The 25596-nt window shown below is 31.3% G+C and overlaps 2 protein-coding genes across 6 annotated transcripts; one reads left to right on the plus strand and one right to left on the minus strand.

The window, feature by feature from the left end:
* Positions 1–6521: 6521 nt before the first annotated feature.
* Positions 6522–15157, plus strand: LOC117919028 (monocopper oxidase-like protein SKU5). 2 transcript variants are annotated; one of them, XM_034836051.1, is made up of 9 exons: positions 6522–6919; positions 7805–7914; positions 8000–8270; positions 8360–8498; positions 11571–11934; positions 12261–12626; positions 12728–12806; positions 13959–14158; positions 14715–15157. In XM_034836051.1, the coding sequence occupies exons 1-9, from the start codon at positions 6773–6775 to the stop codon at positions 14824–14826; spliced, it is 1788 nt and encodes a 595-aa protein (XP_034691942.1). In that variant the 5' UTR covers positions 6522–6772; the 3' UTR covers positions 14827–15157. The 2 variants fall into 2 exon arrangements, with proteins under 2 accessions (XP_034691942.1, XP_034691943.1); XM_034836052.1 differs by lacking the exon at positions 6522–6919 and having other exon boundaries at positions 7842–7927.
* Positions 15158–16627: 1470 nt separating this feature from the next.
* LOC117917300 (U3 small nucleolar RNA-associated protein 18 homolog) lies at positions 16628–20554 on the minus strand. 4 transcript variants are annotated; one of them, XM_034833528.1, is made up of 2 exons: positions 20445–20554; positions 16628–18557 (listed from the first exon to the last, which is right to left on the minus strand). In XM_034833528.1, exon 2 carries the CDS (start codon positions 18533–18535, stop codon positions 16826–16828), a length of 1710 nt encoding a protein of 569 aa, XP_034689419.1. In that variant the 5' UTR covers positions 18536–18557; positions 20445–20554; the 3' UTR covers positions 16628–16825. The 4 variants fall into 4 exon arrangements, with proteins under 4 accessions (XP_034689419.1, XP_034689417.1, XP_034689416.1 ...); XM_034833526.1 differs by having other exon boundaries at positions 16628–18552; positions 20413–20554; XM_034833525.1 differs by having other exon boundaries at positions 20413–20554.
* Positions 20555–25596: the final 5042 nt, after the last annotated feature.

Genomic DNA, 25596 nt, shown 5'->3' on the forward strand with positions numbered 1-25596 from the left:
AACCAAAAAACTAGAAATTTATAGGAACAATGGGCTGTTATAACAATGGGTTGTTATAACAATGAGATTAATTATTGGTTAGGTTACAATTTATCAATTTTTTATTCTATCTTTGTGGGTTAGTTTAAGAAATGATACAACAAGTTATTACCCGATACTGGTGATTCTTGGTAACTCTTGATCATTGGTTATCCTAGTCTTCTCTTTTATTATTTGCCCCAAAACAAAGCTATAAGGAGTAGGAAATGTTAAAAGGTCAAACCTTAAACCAGTAATCAATCTTGTTTATTTAATGATTTTAGAAATTTGTTTTAAAAATGAAAAATTAGGTTTTGGATGCAATTTTAAATTATAGAATTCAAGTTGATCGTGAATGGCCAAGGATCCCAAAACCCTAAGATCACTTTACTTAAGAAACCCTTGTTTTTTTTCTATACCTTAAGTTAGATTGTGGAAAGCTCCAGACTTGAATCAATTAAATTAAAAATTAATATTCATTTTATTATCAATTTAGTTCTTTTATTTAGTTTCATTTCATTCACATGTTATTTTTCACTTTAGGATTCAAATAAAAGAGATTCATTTATCCTAGTGTTGACAAATTCCATAAGTCAATCTCTATGGATGACACCCGGAGTACTATAAAAGTTGTAGTGATTCTTTCTCTGATTATTCTTGACCAAAGTTACTACATAAAAATGCTTAGTATTTTGGATAATAGAGAAAATTGATCATAGTCATAGAAAAAGAACAAGTTACAGGAAACAAGAAAGGGATGACATTTTGGACCAGCTTAAGAGAGATGGGTTGGATGTAGAGAGAAAGTGGGTGGGAAGACAACAAGAACGGGAAGAATGACATAGGTTTTGACAATCCCATAAAAAAAAATAAAAAAATAAAAAAAATCTATCAAAATAGAAAAGAGAATAAATAAGCGGAGTAGTAAAGAGTGGGCGACGTGTAGAAGACAAAGAGTGGGTCACCCATGCTACTATCAAAACAGGAAAGAGAATAAGCAAAGTAGTAAAGAGTGGGCGACGCGTAGAAGGCAAAGAGTGGGTCACCCATGCTAGGGAAAATGATGGGTATAAAAGCTCTAATACAATATATTGAAAGAAGAAGATAAATAAAATATGACATCTCATTGATGATTGATAAATATAGATAAATAATGTTTGGGTCTATTTTATATCCTAATTCAAACTCTATCTTCCACTTTAATTGAAATTAATAATAATTATCTTCTATTCTAAGTTGAACTTATAGGCTATGTTTGGTTCCCGGAAAGTACAAAGGAAAGAAAAAAAATGCTAAGGAAAATGATTTTCTCATGTTTGGTTGTCCTATAAAAAATATCAAAGAAAATCAAATATAATTAAAACTAATTAAAAACTTATGTATTTTTAAATTATTTAATCTTTATATTGATGAGTTAAAATAAATAAAATGAGTTTGAAGTAACAAAAAAAATAATTTATCAACTTTTAATCTATTTTTTTTATTTTCCTTCACTTTTTCTTTCCTTCTACTTTTCCTTTGTATTTTCTTTCCCTCACATTTTCCCTCAAATTTTCCGGGAACCAAACATAGCCATAATAAATAAAAATTAACTTTTTCTAACATAATTTGATATATTATACAGTTTTCTTTCCTTTCATAACTAATTTTATATTGCTCACCTTATTGAGTAATGAAGCGTAAGTATTGCCACAACCAATTTTTCTGACTTTGCTACTATTCCAATGGATTGGGAAAACAAGAAGAATTTTTATGGTAGTCATGGAGAAGACCATGGCGGTTCTTAGGGAAATTCAAAGTTGTAGTGCCAACTTTGCTATTAAAAAAAAAACCCTAGGCTTAAAGTTCATGAATGCTACTATCATTTTGATATTTCTTATAGTGAGATGAATAAGAAGAATGACTCAATTTGTCCTTCCAGAGTGACTAACCTTGTTGAACATGGGAAATGGATTAGGTTTGCACGTTAGACAAATAGCTCATTCTCTAGTTTTTTTTTTTTTTTTTCCACATTCCACTTCTTTTAAATTTTTTAGGTTATGTTTGGTTCTCGGAAAATTTGAAGAAAAATGTGAGGGAAAGAAAAAAAAGTGAAAGAAAAGAAAAAGTAAAAGAAAATAAAAAACATGCTTAAATTCAATAAATTATTTTTATATGTTTCTTCAAATTCATTTTGCTTATTTTTTACTGTTATATAAAGATTAAATAATTCAAATATATATATATATATATATATATATATATATATATATATATATATATATATATATATATATATATATATATTATAAATTTTAATTATATTTGATTTTCTTTTATATTTTTTTTATAGTTTCATGGTAAACCAAATATGAGAAATTCAATTTTCTTACCACTTTTTTTTTTTCTTTCCTTAATACTTTTCGGAACCTAACATAGCCTTAATTCATCTCAAAAGTCTATTACATGTGTCTTAGGCCACCGAGATTAATCTTAATGGTATCTCTCAATTTGCTAAAGATAACAATGTTTTCTTGTATTTTGTTATTCATTTTGTCTATGTTTGGTTCCCAAAAAGTTTAAGGGAAAATATTTGAAAAAAAAATAAAAAGAAAAAATAAGAAGGAATAAATAATAAAAGAAAATTAAAATAGATTTAAAATTAATAAATTATTTTTATATGTTTATTCAAATTTATTTCACTTATTATTTTCCAAATTATATAAAGATTGAATTATCTTAAAATATAAACTTCTAATTAATTTTAATTATATTTAACTTTCTTTAGTAATTTTCATAATGAAACTAAATATGATAAAACTATTTTTCTTAAGGTTATGTTTAACTCCCAAAAAATTTGAGGAAAAATATAAAAGAAAAAAAAAGAAGTAAAAGGAAAATAAATAATAGATTGAAAGTCAATAATTTTTTTTTTTTTTTTACTTCAAACTTATTTTACCTCATCGATATAAAAATTAAAATATTTGAAAACACATAAATTTTTAATTAATTTAAATTATATTTTATTTTCTTTGATACTTTTCATAAAAACAACCAAATATGAAAAAAAATTATTTTTCTCATCTTCGTTTTTCATTCGTTATTATTTTCCAGTAACCAAACATAATCTAATATTTTTTTCTTTCAGAGCCAAACATATCCTTTTGTGTTGTGAAGGATCAAGAAATGAGAGTGGCACTCTCCTCCAAGGAATCTGCATGAAAGATTGTAGAAGTTCAACTTAACTACTCAACACGTGCAATGGTTTTAGAGTTTCTCTAAGTCATAATTATGCTATCCAACCACAAACTTCTTTCTCATTTTCTTCTATGACTGCTTTTAATGGAAGCTAAACCCTTACCCCACCACCCCTTTTATGGTGATCAAACATAAGGATACTGTAATAATGCCCCAAACCTAAAGTCAAGGAGAAGAATGCCTTTGCCACAAATATTAAAAAAAGAAAAAAGAAAAAAAACAAGGATGAATATGTGTAATTGGTGATTAGTAGAAATCTTGGTCTAGAAGATTTATGGATGTTTGGTAAAATTTAATACTTATTACTTAATTATTTAAGTTTATTTTAAGTCAAATATATTTAAATTGTTGATTTAAAACTTATTACTTAAATTTTACTCTAAGTATTAAGGTTATATAATAAAATTAACTTAATTTTTTTTTTAAATCATTAAATTTTGACATATTCATCCTCCTAAATTATAACTAAAGTAAAGAAAACTGAATAAAACATATATTAATGAGACCTTTTGTCTCATTAGGTTGTCTTCATGATTCTTAAAAGTTCTTGGTTGCTATATTGTTAATTCCTTGGTGATTTCATTAGATATATCCATTTTTTCTCAACATTTGGTTTCTGGTGTTATTATAATAATTTTATTATTTTGAATTTTTTAGATATATGTTAAATTAAATTTTTTTAATACATTAAGATGTTAAGAAATTGATTTTTAGTATAAAAAATAAACAACTTAATACTTAATACTATTAAGCATTATTTAATATTAAGTTAAATATAAGTTGCATTTAGAATTAAGTAAACAAAACAAATACCACCTAAGTCTATGTTTAGGATCAAACATTCTTCAATTTCAGATAAGCTAAAGCATAAACTTGTAAGAATCGGTAACTCTTTATTGTAGTTCATAACAACAATTTTGAAGCAATGTATCAATAATCCAATTTTTATATCATTTAGCAAACAATGCTATAAAAACTACTCCTTTATGATAATTAACTTATTAATGTCTATCTACATAATTCATTTTCTTGTATTAATCCTTGAAATATATTAAATAATATTGTGGATAGAGTTATATGTGTTTTAAAATATAAGGACTTTATAGAATTTTGATGTGGAAGGACATGACTATACATAAGTCATCCTCTAATTATTAGTTCAAGTTTTGATTGCCACATTTGTCAAAGCAACCATAGAAATTGGTATGTCCATAGTGAAGAAGACATATATAGGAACATTGTAGAAAAAGAAAAAAAGGTAATATCTCCCTTTGTGATGGGAAAATAGGAGGATTTATAACTTTTTCCCAAGTATTTGGCATTTTATATTTTATATTTTATATTTTATATTTAGGCTACATGGGAATGCTTTACTTTTTTGTTTATTATTTTAGCTTAGTAGTTGAAGTTGAAGGCAAAACCAAAATTTAAATTATAAAAATCATCTCTTTATTTTAATCTATGTCCCAATTAGGTCTATAAACCTTTTTTTAAATAATATTAACCTTAAATTCAAGGAAAATTTTGAAATAAATCATCAAAATTTATGTGAAAGGTCAATTTATCGGTGATGTACACAATCACTAATTTATTAAAAAAACAATCTAAAAAAGAATAAGAAATCTACACCTTGATAAACCTAAATAGAGAGAAAATGGGGAAGAAATTATCTTGAAAAAAATGGACATTGATAATGGCTATGGAAGCAGTGGGCAAATGAACTGCACAATGACAAGGTGAGGGTTGGGGGTTGAGGTGTTGTAGTCATGGTTCGAGGGGGTTTAAAAATATGGTTTTTTCTATTTGAAAAAGTAAAATATTTTTGTTTTTTCGTAAAAAATTTTAAAAATTAAGTAATAAATCATGAAGAATTAATAAAAAGATGATATTTAATGAGCAAAATTCTCTTTTCCATCTATTGAAAACATGGTTGTTAAAAATAGTAAAAATTGTAATTTTTTTCCCATTGATTTAATAGTTTATTCTAATTTTAATAGTTTTTTTTTTTCAAATCCTACCACTCGTCATATTCTTACTGTATCCAATGCAGGTTATTGTGGGGGTGGTTAACAGATAAGGTTTGGGTCCTCACAAAAAGTCCTAAGGGCTTGGCCATAAAAATACTTCAGTTAAAATAAAAAGATTTTAATTACAAATTATTAAAATAAATATAATATATTTTTTCATGCAATAAAAAATACTTTTGCTTGCTTCTATAATCACTTTAAATTCTTGTCTTTTAGTGGTATCTTGTAAATAATATTATTGAAGAAACCATGACTATTTTTTTTTAATGAATAACAGGATTTTTAATAAGCCAATTCTCTTATTTAAAATTCTTGTTAAAAAAATAATTTTCAATTTTCAATAAAAATCATATTCAAACCCTATTTTTAAAAGTTGCATATTAAAATTGTCTTCTCAAAAAAAATTCCTCACTATGAAAATTTTGAAAAAAAAAAAAAATCCTCCCTCAAAAAGGAAAATTGGACCATAAAGTAGTATATTTAAATTATGTTTGGTTCTCGGACAAATTGAGATAAAATACAGATGAAAGAAAATAGAGAAAAAAATTGGAAAGAAATAAAAAATAAAGAAAAATGAAAATTAAATTTAAAATCAACGAATTATTTCTACATGTTTTTTTAAATTCATTTATCTTATTTTTCTTTATTATATAAAAATTAAATAATTTTAAAATATATAATTTTTTAATTAATTTTAATTATGTTTAATTTTTTTTTCATATTTTTCATAATAAAATTAAAAAGAAAAAAAATATTTTTTTAATATATATATATATATATATATATATATATAAAGGTCATCCACCATATTAAATATTTTTCTATTTAGTTCTAATTTTAGATCCAAATATGATGCAAACTTCACTGTTAAGGTCCTGTTTGGAGTAATTTTTTAAAGTCAGAAAGCTTATTTTATAAGCTTGGTATTTAAGAACTTCCATTCATGTTTGTATAGTAATTTTATTAAAAAGTAGAGAAGCAGGGAAAATAGTGTTTTTTTATAAAAAAAAAATAATTTTATATTCTATTTGAATTCAAAATTATTTAATCAATTATAATTTTTAGTAATAATATTTTAGAAAATATATTATCTTAATTTTTAAAAGAATTTTCAAATTTTCTAAGAATAATTGTGTGAATTAAGCATGATATAATGTAAAAACAGCTCAAAAGGGACAATATTTTCCATCATAGATCTACCCAGATGAACAGTTGGATTCAAGAGTGAAGCCGTTGAAGAGGAATTACAGAGAGTGGGGCAGTATAAATTTGAACTGAAACCATGGATAAAAGCAGTGAAGGCTCAATTCTCAAGAAATACAGAACATGGGGCCCCGAGTGCTGTCTACACTGACTGCTTTCCATGTGATCCTTTACGGCTTACAGCTCCTCCCACTACCCCAAAGCAAACATCAAATACAACATTCTTCTTCTCTCTTCCCCCTCTTTTTCCCCTCCTTTCTCTCTCTGCTGTTTCACAGAGGGATCCAATGCTCTCCACCCTCCACTCAGCTTCCCTCTTCTCCTCTCTCATCCTTCTCTCCATCTTCAATTATGCATTTGCAGAAGACCCGTTTGTGTTCTATGACTGGAAGGTCTCTTACATCACAGCTTCACCATTTGGGGTTAAGCAGCAGGTACTCTCTCTCTCTCTCTCTCTCATCTCTCTTCTCTGTAAAATCCGTTTGTTTTGCGGGAATCTCAACATGGGTTAGTTGAAGAAGTTGTTGAAATAGTAGTATACTGCTTTCCACCTTCTAAATTTGGAAGAAATCTGCTTGTTTCCCAATTGAGGTCCAAACCCTTCATTTATTGATGTGTATCTATGTGGGTCTGATTCTATCATAGACAACCATCTTTCTCAGTTTAATGGTGTTATCATTTTCATGGGCCAAAGCGGAGAAACTATTTGGACCCTTTATATGCATGTGCGATGATTCCATGACAACGACATCTTTGTAACTTAATCAAACCCTAAATTATCCTAAATTTAGTTATAGAAAGTAAAATTCAATCAGGATTAATACAATCTCATGGCAACTATGTGGCTATGTGGCAATGTTTGGATGAGAAAGGCTACTTTCCTGAGTGGATTTTTGTGTATGTGGCAATATTTTTATTAGTAATGCTGCTCTATTTTCAATGGATTTCTTGAATTGTGGATGAAACACAATATATAAATTCCCCTCAATTAGTTTCATTTCTGTCGAGTTCTGTTTTGTTTTCCTAGTTTGATGGTAGTATCCAAGTCATACTGCATTTACTCTGAGACTGAAGGTTCGGTATTGGGTTCTAGTCAGGCTTTATTGGCTTGTCTACTTTGAGAAGCATCATCAATCTCTATATCAGCAATTTAGCTACACTCACTTTATGATATCCTGGAAGTTCGCTCAGAGGATTCCTGTTTCTCTTCCTCTCTATCCTTTTACTTTCTTGTTGGTTCAATTTTTGTTATACTGTGGAACTCGTACCATATGGTGATAGTGTCGTTGGCTGCTTTCTGATTTGAATAATTATCCCAGGTGATTGCAGTTAACGGGCAGTTTCCAGGACCAATTCTCAATGTCACTACCAACTGGAATGTGGTTATCAACATCAAGAACGACCTTGATGAGCCATTGCTTCTCACATGGTATACATGAAAGGTGAATTATACATTGGAACATCGAGTGACAATGTTGATGATGATGTTTGATTATGCTTGTTATTGAATGCAGGAATGGCATACAACATAGGAAAAACTCTTGGCAAGATGGTGTCTTGGGAACAAATTGTCCGATTCCCGCTGGTTGGAATTGGACATATGAATTTCAGGTTAAGGATCAAATAGGGAGTTTCTTTTATTTTGCTTCCTTAAACTTCCAGAGAGCTTCAGGTGGATATGGTGGAATTGTCATCAACAACAGAGATGTTATTCCAGTTCCCTTCGGGACACCAGATGGGGATATTACAATCTTTATTGGTGACTGGTATACAAAGAGCCATAAGGTCAGTGTACATGTTATCTTGCTGCCTCTGGTGAATACTCGCTGTTCTAGTTGGTTTCTGAGGTCTTAATATCTTCTGTGTGGCAACAGGAACTTCGGAAAGATGTAGAAAATGGAATTGACCTCGGTGTTCCTGATGCCATTCTGTTTAACGGACTAGGGCCTTATCGTTACGATCAGGCACTTGTTCCTGATGGTATTGGCTATCATACGATAAATGTTGAACCAGGTAACTATAAGGGATGTTTATATGGTCCTTAATTCTTTGATTTAACTATGTTTATATTTTTGAGAATGTTCTCGCTATTTCTCTTAATAGAAGCATCAGTTACTTGGGTGAATCAGATGTCTCTACAAAGATTGGAATTTTTTATAATGGAAAATCTTCTAGAAGTATGCTGATATTTAGTGTGTTTGGATATTCTACAAAAATAAAGGCTATGTCTGGTTCTCGGAAAGTACTAAAGAAAGAAAAAAAAAGAGTTGAAGGAGAATGATATTTTTACATTTGGATACTGTGGAAAAAGGTAAAAAAATAAAATACTAAGAAAAAAAGAAAGAAAAATAATAAAAAAATTTCCTCCCTATTTTACCTAAAAAAAATTTGGGGAAAGTGCATTCTTTAACAATTTGATTTTCTTTACCTTAACTTTTCTATGGACAACCAAACAAGAGAAAAATTTTATAATTTTTTTCTTACCTTTTTCTACCCTTCTACTTTTCTTCTCTATTTTCTTTCCTTAAAACTTTTTAAGAACCAAACATAGCCTAATGGCCCCATTATGTCTGAATAGAGAGACAGAAATCCATCACCATGATCCTGGCCAATGAAGAAAAATAGCAGTTATCTCAAAAATGATGGTAAAAGAAGTTGAGATTCTTGACTCAGGAAAACTTGACCTTGATTCTTTACCATCGGTTCTGGTGATGGATTCCATTTCCCCTATTTTAGACCATGGAATGTTATCTTTTAACAATATATGGAACAGAATAGAGGCCTTCAATTTCCATGGGATGTCCATTTATGCCCTGAGAAAATCTTTTATTTGTAATTACTGAGGGTGCATTTGGATGTTTACAAAGATGAATAATTCCTTTTGTTTTATAGTGTTTAGAGTATGGTTTTGAATGCCATTTGCTAACCTCCTGGATAATTCCCTTACCCTCAAATTGTGTTAATGCATTATGTAAATACCAGAGAACTCCTTCATAATAGACTCCAAAAGAGAGGGATGTGGAAAATATTGTCTCACAAATAATCCATTAAGGTCTTCCATACATATGATGATGTGAATATACATATAATATGTTATTAAAGGGGCATAAAAACAAATATATTAATTATGCTATTATCTAAGATGATAGCATATAATATATATTTTTTTATTCCATAAAATATTATATGTATATTCATATTATCATATTACAGGATATTAGTCTTGATGTAGGAGTGGAATGTATGGGTTGGCTCCAATTCGTGAAGATGCCAGTGGATATGGGTATGGATCTGCGTGAGATGATAGCTTTCTCAGATTTTTGAAGAGTTGCTAGCTTGTTGATTTACTCTTGGTAACGGGAAACTAGCGATGGTCTTATTACCTTTTCTTCCATACACCTTTGCCGGAACCAGTACCTCCTATCTAGTCTCTGCCATTATCTGATTGAAGAATTTTGGTTTTGGTATTTAACTATGTGGGAACTGTGTCCTGGAAATTTTTGAAACACGAAAAAACATTACTTTTTTATTTTAGTCAACAAACAATTGTCACCTAAGAATGCTATCCACAAACATAACCCGCTATTACCGAGCCAACAAGGTGCAAAATGAATCTCAAACATCAGAATGTTTATCTACCTCTTCATGTAAAAAATGTTTAGTAACTTTGCATATGAGCATCAAAATTTAAAAGCAACCAAACATTGAAATTAAAGAAGAAAACAGTTTTTGAGCAAGCAAAAAGGAGGGCTTAGACTTTATGTCAATCTAAATAATTGATCTGTTGGAGAGCCACCTTGACTGCTAAACTGATGAGTGTGCTTGAGGGATGTCAATTCCCTGTCTAGGGATGGTAAATTCCATCCATCTTTCCATAATCACTAGTCATCTACTTCCTGACCAGATCCCAGAAAACACGGTATGAGAAATACAAATTTGTACTACAATTGAAAGCCTTTGTACTAGCCCTTTGTGCAAGCTTAAGGGGTAATGGAAAGTAACTGAAACAACACCTTTACAGAACCGGAATGTATTATGCCATCAGCTACTCTAACCTTATCCCCACTTGAGCAAGTGCTTTAAATAGAAAAGAGATGGCACTCTGCTTGTGTCATCAAAAGCTCCTGAGTTCAGGATGAATGAGAGGTTTAGTTTAGAGGACACAGAAGAAGCTAGACGAGGAAGACTTAGAATAGCATGAAAGAGGCAGTAGCGGTTACATCTGAGCCATTAGTTCATGAAAAACTCTAATCGCTTCATGAGAAAAAGCCACAGAAGCAGAGACATAAGGGCCTATAGATCTATCTTGATAGATAATGCATGATGTGCACAAGACTGTATGTTCCCTATAAGAGCTCTAGTCATTACTGATAGAAGCTTGTTTCTGATATAGCTCAAAATATATTTCCTGGTAAGAACAGTTCCCTGCAATAAGTCATATCTCAACTTGTTCCTCTCATCTCCTAAGCACTAACAGACCTTCTGCCTTCCCAATTTTTAACCCCATTTTTATTGTCTGGCTGTAAAGCAAGAGCTGACTTTTCATAAGATGAAGAGATCATTATACTAAATGAGCTCCTCTGGTGGCTTTAGGGTAAGACACAGTCCTTCAGTGTATTTAGAACAGAAAGCAACCTTTGAAATGGCTGAAATCAAGATTTTGCTCAGATCAGCCCATTTTTGCACAATGAAGAAGATCAGGGGAAAAAAAAAGTTAGCTACTGAACAAGGTATGGTGAAACTCAAATTTCATGGGTAAATGGAGCAAGGAAGAGAAGAGCATGCCTGGAAGCAAAGTCTGATTATAGCAACAATGTTTCAACACTTTACAAGTTACTTCCTTTAGAAATACATAAAAGGCTTCCTAAAGATGTTCTCCCAAGATTTATCGACAAAAGGATTCTGAGCATGCATAGACTTCGATGTTGTGGTTTTGAATGAAACCGAAGAGACTCTAAATTGAAAGAACCTATAACATCACATGGAACATTTGCATTTTGGCCATAATATTTTACTAATTGTAAAACGCATTTTCAGCTTCCTCTTATTGCACTTTCAGTAAATTGGTTCTTTTTTGTGAAACAGGGAAAACATACCGCCTCCGGGTGCATAATGTTGGTATTGCAACTAGCTTGAATTTCAGAATCCAAAACCATAATTTACTTCTTGTAGAGACTGAAGGATCATACACGGTTCAGCAGAATTACACGAACATGGATATTCATGTTGGTCAATCATACTCATTCTTGGTAACAATGGATCAAAATGCTAGCAGTGATTACTACATGGTTGCCAGTCCTCGGTTTGTCAATTCATCTGCTTGGGCTAAAGCTACTGGAGTTGCTATCTTGCATTACTCCAATTCTCAGGGACCTGCTTCAGGTCCTCTTCCTGATCCTCCTAATGATCTTGACACGTTTTTCTCAATGAATCAAGCAAGATCTATAAGGTTGTAGTTAAATTTGTTTCTGTTGGGGGTAAATATCAGAAACCTTCCTGGAAATCTTACTGACCTCCCCACTTCAAAATTTTCGTCCATAGATATGTTTTAAGCGGTTTGGAAAGATGGATATACTCATGCTTTAAGTGTTTGTTGATTCTTGAATCTGTGACTAGTTGGTCTTTTCAACTGCTGAGGTTCACCAATGTCGTGGGGAGGAGAAGTATATGATGCTATTACAAAAACTCAGGGAATGTTTCTAATATTTACTCTTATTTTTTTAGCTCTACTCAATAGTCTGGGCTGACTGTTATACATTCTTGTGTAATCCTTAGATGGAATGTCTCTGCTGGTGCTGCTCGTCCAAATCCACAGGGATCTTTCAGATATGGCCAGATCACTGTCACTGATGTGTATGTCCTCCTTAACAGACCTGCAGAACTTATAGACGGAAAGTATCGCACCACCCTTAATGGTATTTCTTATTTAGCACCTTCAACACCCCTAAAGCTTGCGCAGCAGTTTAACATTCCAGGGATTTACAAGATTGATTTCCCAAATAGACTGATGAACCGACCTCCAAAGGTCGACACATCCATAATCAATGGTACTTACCGAGGTTTTATGGAAATCATATTCCAGAACAATGATACCACTGTTCAGAGCTACCATTTGGATGGTTATGCATTCTTTGTTGTGGGGTAAGCTTGATATTTTGATATTATTCTGTCTCTCTCTTTTCCTAATTCATGGAACTCAAAACTAGAAATATGATATCAATAACTTCTCATTCTGACTGTAGTATGGATTACGGAGTGTGGACAGAGAATAGCAGAGGCACTTACAACAAATGGGATGGAGTTGCCCGATGCACAACACAGGTATTCCTTTCTTGGAACTTGGCTCCAGAGGCTCATATATTACAACTGTCATCTGTGTTTTGGTACTTTGTCGGCTTGCATTCTCCCCAGGGCATTAAGAAAGTGGTTATTTATTGGTGGAAATGGACTTCACAGCCAAAACCGGTCTTTCCAAAATGGAAAGCTACTGTGTTTGTCCATTCTATTTCTTGAGCTTCTATTTCATCACCTGGTTTGTTTCAAGATTAGGTTTTTATAGCTCTGTTTCTTCACTTGAGATATAGTCAATGACAAACAAAAGATATCTACACTTCATGGTTGCTCCCCTCCCTGCCTAGAACCATTCATTTTGGATTGAAACCCCATAAAAAAACACTAGACTTGTATAGATTAATAAAGGTATAATGTCTATGGGCTCTCCACACTCCACAGAATTTGAATTCTCAACCACCCAACAGATTACTCATTTCTGCATAAAATGAAAAGGGAATATTTCTAGTGCCAAGTCAAGCATAATGGAATGATTCATTTCCATGGCATCTGCCACCTCACAGCTCAGATTTTGAGTTCCATCTAAAAGAATATACTTTAAGAGGAAGGAAAAGAAAGACTTTACTCTAGTGGAATTTTTCTCATCAAAATGTGATCCTAATTCTATAGAAACATGGCTTTGCATTTAGGGAAGTGATTGAGGCCAGTTTGCGTTCTCAAATGAGCTCTAAAGTCCTCATAGTGAAACAAGAATTTATTATATCCATTTCATCTATTATATCCATTTCAATATACAATGTAATCTTGGTTTTGAATGAATTAGTTTCGTCACTTGAGATTAAAAGCCCAATCACTATATCTTAACCTTAACTCTTGTACCCTGAACAATCCTGTTTCAATCTACAAGGGCTCTATTGTTTGATCAGACAAAACAAATTTAGGAATGGACCTTGTATTATCTATGAAGGCTCTAGAGCCCATACACAAAATCCAAAGTTTGAAACAAAATTGTTCCTTCATTTTGTCACAGTTGTTGTTGTAATTGTTAAGCACTTACCATAATTGAGTTCTCAATTTCCTGAAAGCTTAGAATTTAAATTCACAGTATATATATCTCGCTTGAATAGATAGATTTTAGTTGATGGTGTGTTATGAACCAACTTGTTTATGACCTGATTACAGGTGTTTCCTGGAGCTTGGACTGCCATTTTAGTCTCTCTTGACAACGTCGGCATTTGGAACCTCCGCACTGAGAATCTTAATACTTGGTATCTGGGTCAAGAAGTTTATGTGAATGTTGTGAATCCAGAGATCACCGACAAAACTGAGCTTCCTTTGCCTGATAACGCCATCTATTGCGGTGTACTCTCATCATTACAGAAGTAAGATTTTCAAAAACTCAGCTACCCTTTTGTCATATTCTTGAATTATAACAATTTGAAAATTTCTGGATTGAATATTTTTCACTTGGGTTGATTTAGGATTAAATTTTGCCTCACTTGGTATGCCTTTTCAATTCTGTAGATCTTTGGGATGTCTCATAAAAACTTTGTATTAGTTGTTTAAGAATTATCTGTAGGAATGTTTGGAGGGAATGAAGGTCAGTTTGGCAACTGTTTTGAAAGACAAGTTTTTGCTCTTTTAGAACTAAGAACAGTTTTCCAATTCCAAGTACACATTTGATAAACTTTTTTACTGAAAGCAATTTTTTGAGAATCAATTTTCAAAACAAGTTGGCTTATTAGAACAAATTTTTTAGAATTGGGTTCCCGAACAAAATTTTATTCTTAAAATAAAATAAAATAGAGAACTATTTTGAAGAACTGTTCTTAAAATTTTTTAAGAACTGTTATCGAAAATATTTTCAAATACTTACTTAGATGGCACGTTATTCCCATTTTGCTAATACATTGTGTTTATTTTCTCCCTCTTTGCCAGGGACCGGTCTCAAAGAGTCAGGTTTTCCGGTGCACCACCCCTTACCATCACAAGAAGAACAATTTTGTTTGCTTTCATCACAGCTTTGATCACAGCTTTCATTAGCAGCTAACCAATTGGCAGTAAAACTGCCATGGACTGCCAAGTCGAATCACTGGATGAGAAATATGAAAATCCATGAGACATGAAAGAGAGAAAAACTCGAGCATATGGATGAGGTTCGGTTCTACTGAAAGAGCAATCAAGCAGAGGAGTATCATTGGTATGTATGGTTTAATTGTAATGTTTGGTATTGTATTATATGTACTTACATAATAGGGGCTCAGAAGAGTTAATGACTAGTTGCATTGAAGAAGCAACAAATGGCATTGTGTTTGTAATATCTTGCGGGTCTAAATTCGAACAATTTTTAAGTTTTTATGAAAATTGGTAGTTCAACATGATATGAGAGCTGTAATTTAATCCAATCATCCATTTTTCGGGTTTATGACATGTCTGCCATCTATGGGCTTTCCAACATGATCTATTTGCTTCTTGAAGAAGCAGACAATGCTTTTCTTCAAACAGCATGTGGAAAGAAAATTTTATTTGATTAAATTTTTTTTAAATATCATAATCAATTTTATTACTTTTTTTTTTCCTATTAAATACAAAAATGAAATGATATCTCAAACAAGGTTTTAGAGGCTTTCTTTATAGTTGAATTTATAGTTTTAAGAAATTTGCATTTGGTTGGGTATGGAATAATTCTTGGCACTAGTGCCTAATAACTTTAACCCCTTGATGTCCGGATGTCAAAATTTAATTTTGCTTCTCAATCAAAGAGTCCCCTTCCCAAATCCACTCAAAATTTTGAAGAAGTATGGCCAAGCTATCTAACAACTAGGGGATGTGCAAAAAGTTCAATTCAATTGATTATTGAATAAAATTATTTTATGTTTAAATCAAAATCGAATCAGAACCAAATAATTTTATTTTATTTGATTGATTAATTCAACGCAAACCAATTCAATTCATAGACTTAGAATGTATTTAACAGTATTTCTATTCAAAATATTTTTGGTAAAAGTGTTTTTTTTTAAGTATTAAAAGGATAATCACCGATCAAATGTTTTTTTTAGAAAACACTACAAATAACTTTTTAACACCATAAGTGGTTTTCCAAATTTTTAAAAGTGTTTTTAAAATTTTATGAAACACCTATTTTTTTTTTCAAAAACATTTTTTCTAGCAAAAAAGTACTTTCTAGAATCACTGTCAAACAAACTCTTAAAGTACATTTGAGAATAATTCTAAAAAATATTTTTAGTTTTTCTAACATTTAAAATTTTTATTTTTCAAACATTAAAAATATTATGAACACTTTTTAAAATCACTACCAAACGTACTCTTAGAGTGTGTTTGACAATGATTTTAAAAAGTATTTCTAACATCTTTAATATTTAAAAAATAAAAATTTTCAAGTGTTAGAAAAACTAGAAACACTTCCTAAAATCACTAACAACATACTCTTAATTGGTTTTAATAATTATTTAAAACCTATTTGAGTATAAAGCCTAAAATACATCTAAATTTGTAACCTAAAATATAAATAATGCATATAGAAGTTAATAAGAGTATAACTTAATAACAAATATGCAAGGCAATGAATATATTAAGATAAACGACTTAAAATATGTTTGATAATGATTTTAGAAAATATATTTAACATTTCTAATACTTGAATTAAAAAAAATTTTAAGTGTTAAAAATATTAAAAACACTTTATAAAATCACTGTCAAACATCAAAACTAGACTACAATCTATACTACAATCTATAGAACTGATCTTTTGGAGTTCAAACACTTTGACACTACAAAATAATGTGCCATCATAAATCAAAATTCCTCTCATGAGACTGCCCCTACAGATAGGAACTACAACAGTCAAAATTTTTGTATTTGTTGACATCAACCAAGTTGAATATAAACTACCTACATATTTCAATGTAAGATATGGAGCTTTGGGAAATAATATATCAGTCTTACCCTATAAGTAACGGGTAGGGGAAATGCATGAGAAAATTGAACCAAACCAAGCTTGTTTATGCCAGGTATCAGAGTCATTTGCTCTATGCATGCTGGTAATGGTGCAGCTTGTAGAGCAACACTTTTCCAGCTGCATTTCCCACTGCCATGAAACCTCCACCGGGACTAAAATCCAAACAACGGGGATAATGCAGGGTTCGGTTTGGTGGAGGCCAGTTTGAGTATACAGTGTAGGATGGTATGTGTATCAACTTTAAACTGTTCTTCTTCATGCTTGAACTAATAGCCAATATCTGAGCATCATTGTTGAATTTCAAAAAATCCACTTTGGTGGTTAGATTCTCAATGGTTTTGATCGGTTTCCTCTTCCCACCTAAAAATTCTTCTTTATTGTACACATTCACAATCCCACTGGATGAACCGGCAGCAAACAGAGCTCCATTTGGGGAAGCACAAAGAGATGTACCATTTATGCAGCCTTCATCAATAGCTTTATGGAAGCAAGTCCTTGTTCTCAAATCCCAGTGGTAAATATGCCCATCACCCCCAGAGCTCAATAGTTGCTTCCCATCATCAGTAAAAGCTAGAGAACGAACAGTTCCATTCATCTTAACTGTTCCAATCAGTTCCTTTGTTCTAGATGAAACCAACAAGATATAACCTTCATTGCCCACAAAGGCAATGGTACCAGAATCAGGGGAAACCTCAAAAACTTCCAAGCTCTTCTCCTCCCTACCAGTTAAGGGTCCTATTTTATCCACTCTTGCTTTCACTAAGTCAAAGCTATAAAAGAACTTTCTTCTTCCTGCTATAATAACTTGAGACCCATCAGGTAAGAAAGACGCTTTTCGAATAGGGCAATCATCAAGGAAGATGCTTTGTATTTTGGTGTTCCGTTTGCCATCAATTTGAAAAAATCTGAGTCTTCGATCTAATCCAGCAGTGAGGAGCAACTGAGCATTACGATGGAATTGAACTGAATTAATAGGACCATTGGAAGGATCCTCTGCATTCGCATCTACTAGCCTTGAATATTCCAGAAGCCCAGGCAATAATTTTGTACTGCTTTTCACTATCAGGTCTTCATCTGTCCGAAGGATATCATTAACAGCTTCAACATCCTTGTAACCTGGGGCTAAGACTGCACCATTTTCTTCATCTGATGATTCATCATCATATGAGCTGTAGTCCCTTAACTGTGAATCAAGTTGGGCCCACTCGGTGCCTGGATTCAGCTTTGCATGCTGAGCCCTCAATCGCGATACATACACTGAACCAGAAATCACACTCTCATCCTCTTCCTTCCTTAGCTTCCTCAATCTGTTGACTTTAGCTATATTTATATTGGTCTTTTCCTCTTCTTCATCCACCCAGACAGGTTTCCTTTGCTTTGTGTCCTCTTCATCATTACTTTCCTCTGGTAATTCTGCATTCTCCTCATAAACAGACAGAGAGCTGTTTGCAGATCGATCTGTGAAGAACAAAGTGGAATCCTTCCCTACCATATCTCGCACTTCTTCCTCACCCCCCTTTCCAAATTCAACTGGGGCATAGAGAGATCCAAACAAAAGGTTCTCTAGCTTCTTCATTTCTCTTTCCTGCTCAACTTCCAGTTGCTTTTCCTCTTGTTTGCGTTCTTTCTTTCTCCTCTTGATCCTTAAAGTATCAGGACCCAAGTCTTTTCTGTCTTCAATATCTTCATTTCCTTCCAGAGGTGAAGGTATATCAATATCCTCCCTTTTTGTCTTATTGATTCGGTTCTTAGGGAGAATATTTTGAGAAATTAAACTCATTGTGGGACAATGAAGGCCTGTGCTGCAAAAACAAGCAAAATAAGACAGACATTTACATCCCAGTCCCTGGCTTTGAAAAGACAATATGACAAATTTGTGGTTAAACATTTCAGGCTAATCAAGTTCAACTTTATCATTTCAAATCACCAAACAAATGAAAATCAGGGCAAATAGAGCAACCATACATGGTTAAATTTTTTAACATCTCCAGGCTCCAGCATATAAACCTATTTTATTAAGCTATAGGACATTTACAAAAAGAGAATACCAAATAAATAAATAAACTGTGGATCTAAAGATGTCAATGGGGAGGATTTGGGATGGGTCACCCCCCTTCCCCACCCCGCCAGTCAAGTTGAGCAAAATCCATCCCCATCTGGTAGGGAGATTGGAATCCCATGCTAGCCCTGGGTATGTTTCAGACCAAAAACTGAAGCTACCTAAGTTTGGGCAGAGTTTTATATTAAATGAATGGATTACTGTGTACTAGAATTTTCAAAAAAAAAAAATGAATAGGTGCTAATTTTCTGGACATTTGGGTTTGAGTCCCCACATAAGGAGGGCACAAGAGTAGCAACCTCACAAACTTACATGCTTAGACTAGCAAGGTATTAGATTTAAATAAACAGGAAATGCAAGTAAATAGAATAAAGACCAAAAGCTACATGTTTAAATTTGAAAATATCATAGATATTTTCAATTCTTTGAAGCTCATTGCTGTGCTTTCAAAATAGCAATCTCAATCATTTTTTATCCAATTGTGAAACAACTAGCCTAAAGATATCTCAAGAGTCAGAACTTGGGCATCTTGTGTATTGTTTGGTCCAACTCCATCATAGTCAATAGGTGGTCTTCTTAACTTAGCACGATTACATGCAAACCAAGATTAGATTTTATGAAGATAACAAGCCAAAACATTTTTACAGAAAACCAAGGGGAAAACTGTTTAGCAAAATACCAGATGTTGACTTAGAGTGCATTTGGCACTGATTTTAGAAAACGTTTTTAGAAATTTTAGCACTTGAATGATAAAAAAATTCAAGTGTTTAAAAAATTAGAAATGCTTCCTAAAATTACTATCAAACGGACTCTTAATTGACTACAAATAAGATAAGAATGGTATGAAACTAATTCTCGTAGGCTCAAAACCTAGTCCCGAATTCCATGAGCTTTATTTTAAACCCATAGATGTAATTACTGAAACATAACTTTTAAAGTTAACAAATTTCACCAGGGCCTTCTAACTGAAATTTGACAAGTTCTCCAAAGACTGGGATATTGTATAGGCATGTGTCAAGGTCTTAAATCATTTGAGTATAGTTCAGTGATTAAACTTCCACTGATAGCGCTTCTACCATTATGCCCATCCGTTAGTTGAAACTTTCTCAAACCTGTTATTGCAGACTCAAATGAAATTTAATCATTAACCCATTCCTCATGTCAAGTACAGCATGAAACACTAATTTTCTCCATGTATGAAGGTGGTTTTTTAAAAGAACCTACTGACATAATATAGACTTCTGGATAAAGTTCAAGCAACACCTCTCACAATTTACTGAATCCATCTCAAACTCTCAAGTGAAATTAGTCTACAATCAGTTCCTAATATCAAGAAAAGAGTAAACCACTAACTGCTCCATGCATGGATGAGGTATTGTTAGAAGACTTATGAGTCTAGTATGGATGTGACATTGAGGAACTACTTTAGGATGCTTATGAGTCTAGTATGGATATGAGTCTAGCCTCATCTAACCCAACATCACAATCATCACAGCATCATATACCATAACTTTCTCAGACTATTAAAGTTATCTAGCTTCATTTTTCCAGCATCCAAACAAACAAATCCCAATCTAGAAAACCAACATTTTGGGTACCTGCTGATAGATAGAGGGCGTAGAGGACGTACACGGCCCCGTTGAAGAGCTGTTGGTTTCCCGCGTTAGAGCCTCGATATTGGCCGGAGATGTTACCGGCACGACTTCATGAAACTGCTGCCGAGGAGGTGGCTGTGGTTTAGCTAGGGTTTAGATGCTATGGCCCCAAAACTTTCGGGCAGGCTCAAGTCCGATTTACGGGCCAAACTTATATCCCGAATGCTATGGGCGTAACATCACATAGCCTAGCCCTAGAAGAATGGTTATTCTTGGGCCGGGTTTAGATGCTCACTGGCCCAAAAAATTTCTAGCAAGGCCTTGGACCTCCAGCCCAAATTGTAACAGGCCACAAGGATTTTTAGGGAAGGTTCTAATTCGTTACAATAGGTCCAAAATAAGCATACATCTTCAGAGTACCATGTTATCGATTTATCATGTCCGTAAAAAAAATGATATTTATATTACATTTGACCGTCCTAACTACTAAGTATGAAATTTAAATTATTTTTAGAAGGTTTTTATTTTATAATTATTTTTATATGAGTATGTGAAAATATATATTTTTTATATTATTTTTTAAAATATATATATATAACAGATATTACAAATCATATCAAAATCTTGACGGAGTTTATTTGACCGAAAGCCGAACAATGAATTATAGTTTGAGTGAAGAGGGAAAAGTATTTAATTATCCTATCAAATGTCTATATGGAAATGAATTCTTTAATTTAAGTATTTAATTCATTTGAAGAATGAATATAAAAATATTTTTTTCCATTACAAATATTAATTTGTGTAATTCCATTCATCCAAGGGAAAGTATTTATCAGTTGGACCCAAAAATAAGAAACAAAAAAAGCAAGGAACTATATGTAGATTCTTAAACAAAAATAAGAAATGTCTATCTTTAATAATTTTGTCATCATATGATTGTTTTTGGATAGGTCCCAATTCCAATTAGGAATTTGTTGGGTACTTTAGGAACAAATTTTCAAATTATAATTTTTTTTTAATTGATTTTACCATTTAATAACTATAATTAAATCTTTGTAACTTAATAATAATTAAAAAAAAGAAAAAAAGAGCAGACTTCTCAAGCACTTAAGGTTTTGTCTTTTCTCCATCATAAGTATTAGCTATGAAGACATCTACAATAATTGGTCTCAAAAAGTCTATTAGTGAAACATTTGTATAGCCCAGAGCAGATCGCACCAAAAATTTAGTCAAGATTCCATTCTTCAAGTTGACTCCATAGTAATGGGTTCAGCACTATCTTATATATATATATATATATCTTGAAGAATGGAATATTGACTAAATTTTTGATGCGATCTGCTATGGACTATACATATGTTTCACCAATAGACTTTTTGAGACCAATTATTGTAGATGTCTTCATAGCTAATAAATTTCAAATTATTATGAAGTTCATTTTTTTTCTTTGTTATTAGATAATTTAGATGACATTTGGATACACATTATCATTAGAGTAAGGCTTTTAGGTTACCTTTTGAAATGCCGAAAGTTTAAATTGATTGTTTCACTAATCAATTCTCCATCGTGAATAAAACTACAAAAAAAATTGAGAACCACTAGATTTTTATAGCATAAATGTCTTAACCTTCGTTTTTACAAGAAAAATAAAAAAAAATAAATAAATAAAAGAAATTCAAAAGAAGAAACTTTCTTCCAAAAGTGTGTTCTTATTAGATTTTTATGAGAGAGAGAGATCTAAATTTTTTGTATTCTAATTATATAGTATTTTTTTGGATAGTTTTAACTCTCAGAAACTGTTCTCCTTATTTCTCATTTTTTTTTTTGTGTCAGGTCAGGTTGACTCACTTAGACACTCAAACCCAACTTCAACATTGAGAGAGAGAGAGAGAGAGAGAGATTTATAATTTTTGTTATGTTTTCTAAACGGTTCTAACTCTTAGAAAAAATTTTGTTATGTTTTCTAGATTTATAATTTTTGTTATGTTTTCTAAACAATTCTAACTCTCAAAAAAAATTTTGTTATGTTTTCGAGACGGTTCTAACTCTCAAAAACTATTTTATTGTGTCAAGTCAGATCGATCCACTTAAACACTCAAACCCAACTTCAACATTTTCTTTTTTTATTTTTTATTTAGAAAAAAACTTAGGAAGTCCTATATAAAATGGAGAAACCCTCTTGTGAAAGATAGGAACTTAATTAATGTTATTAAAATGTATTACTAAAATTTTTAAATTTAGGGTTAATTTCATTCACCTCTCCTAGGATTTTATCTAAATATATCTAGACCTCATAAGTTCAAAATTTTATCACATGTCTTCCTTATTTTGAGTAAAATGAGAGGTAAGTGAAAATTAGAAATAAGAATAATAAGAGAAGTATTTGATGAAATTTCAAACTAATGAGACATAGGTATATTTAATCAAAACTTCAAGGAAGGTGAATGAAATTAATCCTTAAATTTAAGATAGTAAAAATTTGACAAAACTTTCAAATTCTCAACTTCAATCAATTGCTATAACAAAAATTTTAAATCTATTATATTTTAAAATTTTATTTCTAAAAACATAATTCCTATTATTAAGTGTTCATTGTCAATGAACAAAATGCAATATTATTGATTAATAAAACCATTTTTTCATTAGAGGTGAGTTAGATAAATAAGTAGACTATATGAAAACTTGATGTAAAAGGAATATTTTATTAATCGATAAGAAGGTATTTATTAAACAGATGAAGGGAATTATAACGATTAATTGATTAATTAATTGTGGATACTAAGAAAAGAAATATACAAGTATTCATGAAGATCAAATTATAAAAATACACAACACAAATTATAAGAGAATTTACAACTCGATTTATTAAATTAATTAAACATAATTTGATTATTTTCAGATATTACAACACATCTTCAAGGAGTTTCAAAAGAGTTTATTTACATCAAAAACAAATTCAAATTCATAACTTCAATTTATTTATTTACAAAAAATATATATATTATTTACAACAAATGATTTGATTCAATTTTATTTAAAAAGACATTTTTTCTTATTTTTATTAAAAAGAAATGCTTGAATGCAATTTTATTTACAAAAATTTCAATTTGATTTTATTAATGTAAGGGAGATTTTACAAAATGTATTCCAATTTGATTTTTTAAATCACATGTCATTTAAATCATTCAATGGGACACACGGTCTTAAATATCATAATAACTCTATTGAGAATATTTGTTGTCACCAACCTCTATTATTAATGACCTAATCCATAGACATATGTGACCATATTAGAGTCTCGATCATAGGTTAAAGTTTGTTGTTGATTTTACTATAGACTCAACACCCTCTAAAGGTTGAAAGACTATGCAGTATATTAGTTTGGTGAATCATGATAATTGATAGTATTACATTATGATTCACTATAGATATTGTCCAATGTGTAACCATATACATTAATGCACTTACTATGAAAAATTCATCATCACAATCAAGACAAGTTATAACTCATCATTCCAATTAAGAGGTAGTACACTATAATCTTAATTCGATTACCCAAATTCATGAACTAATTGTGAACAAATTATCTACTACTAATGCACCCAAATAATATCCTCTATGCAACTCCTAATACACCCAAATAATATACAATGTAAGGTATATGAATGTGTATGCTCAGATAACCAATTAATGAATATGAGATAATAAATGGGAAACCAAGAAACATAGATAAATAAATTTATAAATTAATTTTAATTTGTTACATCATGTCATTCTTTCTAAGACTCAATCTCAAACAAGAACCTAAGGTGAGTCATGATATAAGGTTATTGAGTAGTTATGACTTTACTAAGTTGTTCTACTATATTGTCTCTCAACCTTGAGAGAATATTGAGTTTGTAATAAAGTTAGCAATAGCTTCAACCTAAGGGTGAAATCATAAAGCGATCATATATTCTCTATGAACTAGGTCATCGTTGATGAAAGTCAATAACAACAAGTATTCTCAATAGAAATATCATAATATCTTATAAACTTTGAGATAGTGTATCCCCTTGAGTGATCCTAAGGATATGCAATTATGAAATGTGTGGTGTCATAGTAATTCCTTTAGTGGAATTTGACATATGCTCTTAGTGAGTTAGAATATGTCATTTGATCATATAATAGGAGGATATGCAACTTAGGGATAATAGAGTAGTTTTGATAGGTTGATAGCTTTCACCTTGTTAGATTATAGATACCAATTCATGGGGAGACTATATATAGTGAATAGCAGTCATGGACTCAAGTACTTTGTGTCTCATTATAATATGCATAGTTTATTAGAGAGTAGTTGACTCTCTATAATGAGATTAAACTTTAGAATCAAATTCTGAGAAAGTCGATACGGTTCTATGGGTCCCAATGGTCTCCACTTAAGTTCATACCCCTTGATCACACAATTTACGAGGATTGTATGAGTTTTAAATTCACTTATGTGCATGAAAAAGTTTTGATAAATACGGAAAGTTGCATAGGAGCTTGTGATAGTCTCTCTAAACTAGGTTAACTAATTAGTTGAAACTCAATTGGGCTAATTAATAAATTGGGACCGTTTTTTAGACTAGATTAACTAACCCCATTATTTGAAAATCAAATTTTAATTATTATATTTGAATGTTCTTCGACAATAACACTTCACGAGGATTTGAAAGCTAATATTTGACTATCTTCAACCTTTTTTTGTGACAAATTTACTTTTATTTTTAATTGTTTGAATTCAAATATTTCTTATTTAAAAGGGTGACAATTTACCTTCCTCTTTGTACGCCCATGTGATGTGATGCACAAACACTATATCAATACCAAGAAAATGAATGGGTCATGGGAATATTTAATTGATCATAGTGTACATATTTAATTTATCATAGTGTACATTATCATAATTTTTTTTTTTTTTTTGCGATGCTTGAAAATTTAAGGGTTTAATTTAATGGTATGAAAATGCCATATGGTCAAAAAAATAATGGCCCCATGTTTGAAAGTTAAAATCTTAATTGAGAATTCCAACATATCATATTAAAAAAAAAAATTATACACCTTAATGTCACAGACTTAGTCTTTTCCTAAGCTCGTGCGACACTTAGACAAGTTAAGACCCTTGATCTAACCTTACTCCCGATGCTTAGCTTGTTAGGCTAATAT

Source organism: Vitis riparia, chromosome 7 (genome assembly GCF_004353265.1).
Source record: "Vitis riparia cultivar Riparia Gloire de Montpellier isolate 1030 chromosome 7, EGFV_Vit.rip_1.0, whole genome shotgun sequence".
NCBI classification, from domain to species: Eukaryota; Viridiplantae; Streptophyta; class Magnoliopsida; order Vitales; family Vitaceae; genus Vitis; species Vitis riparia.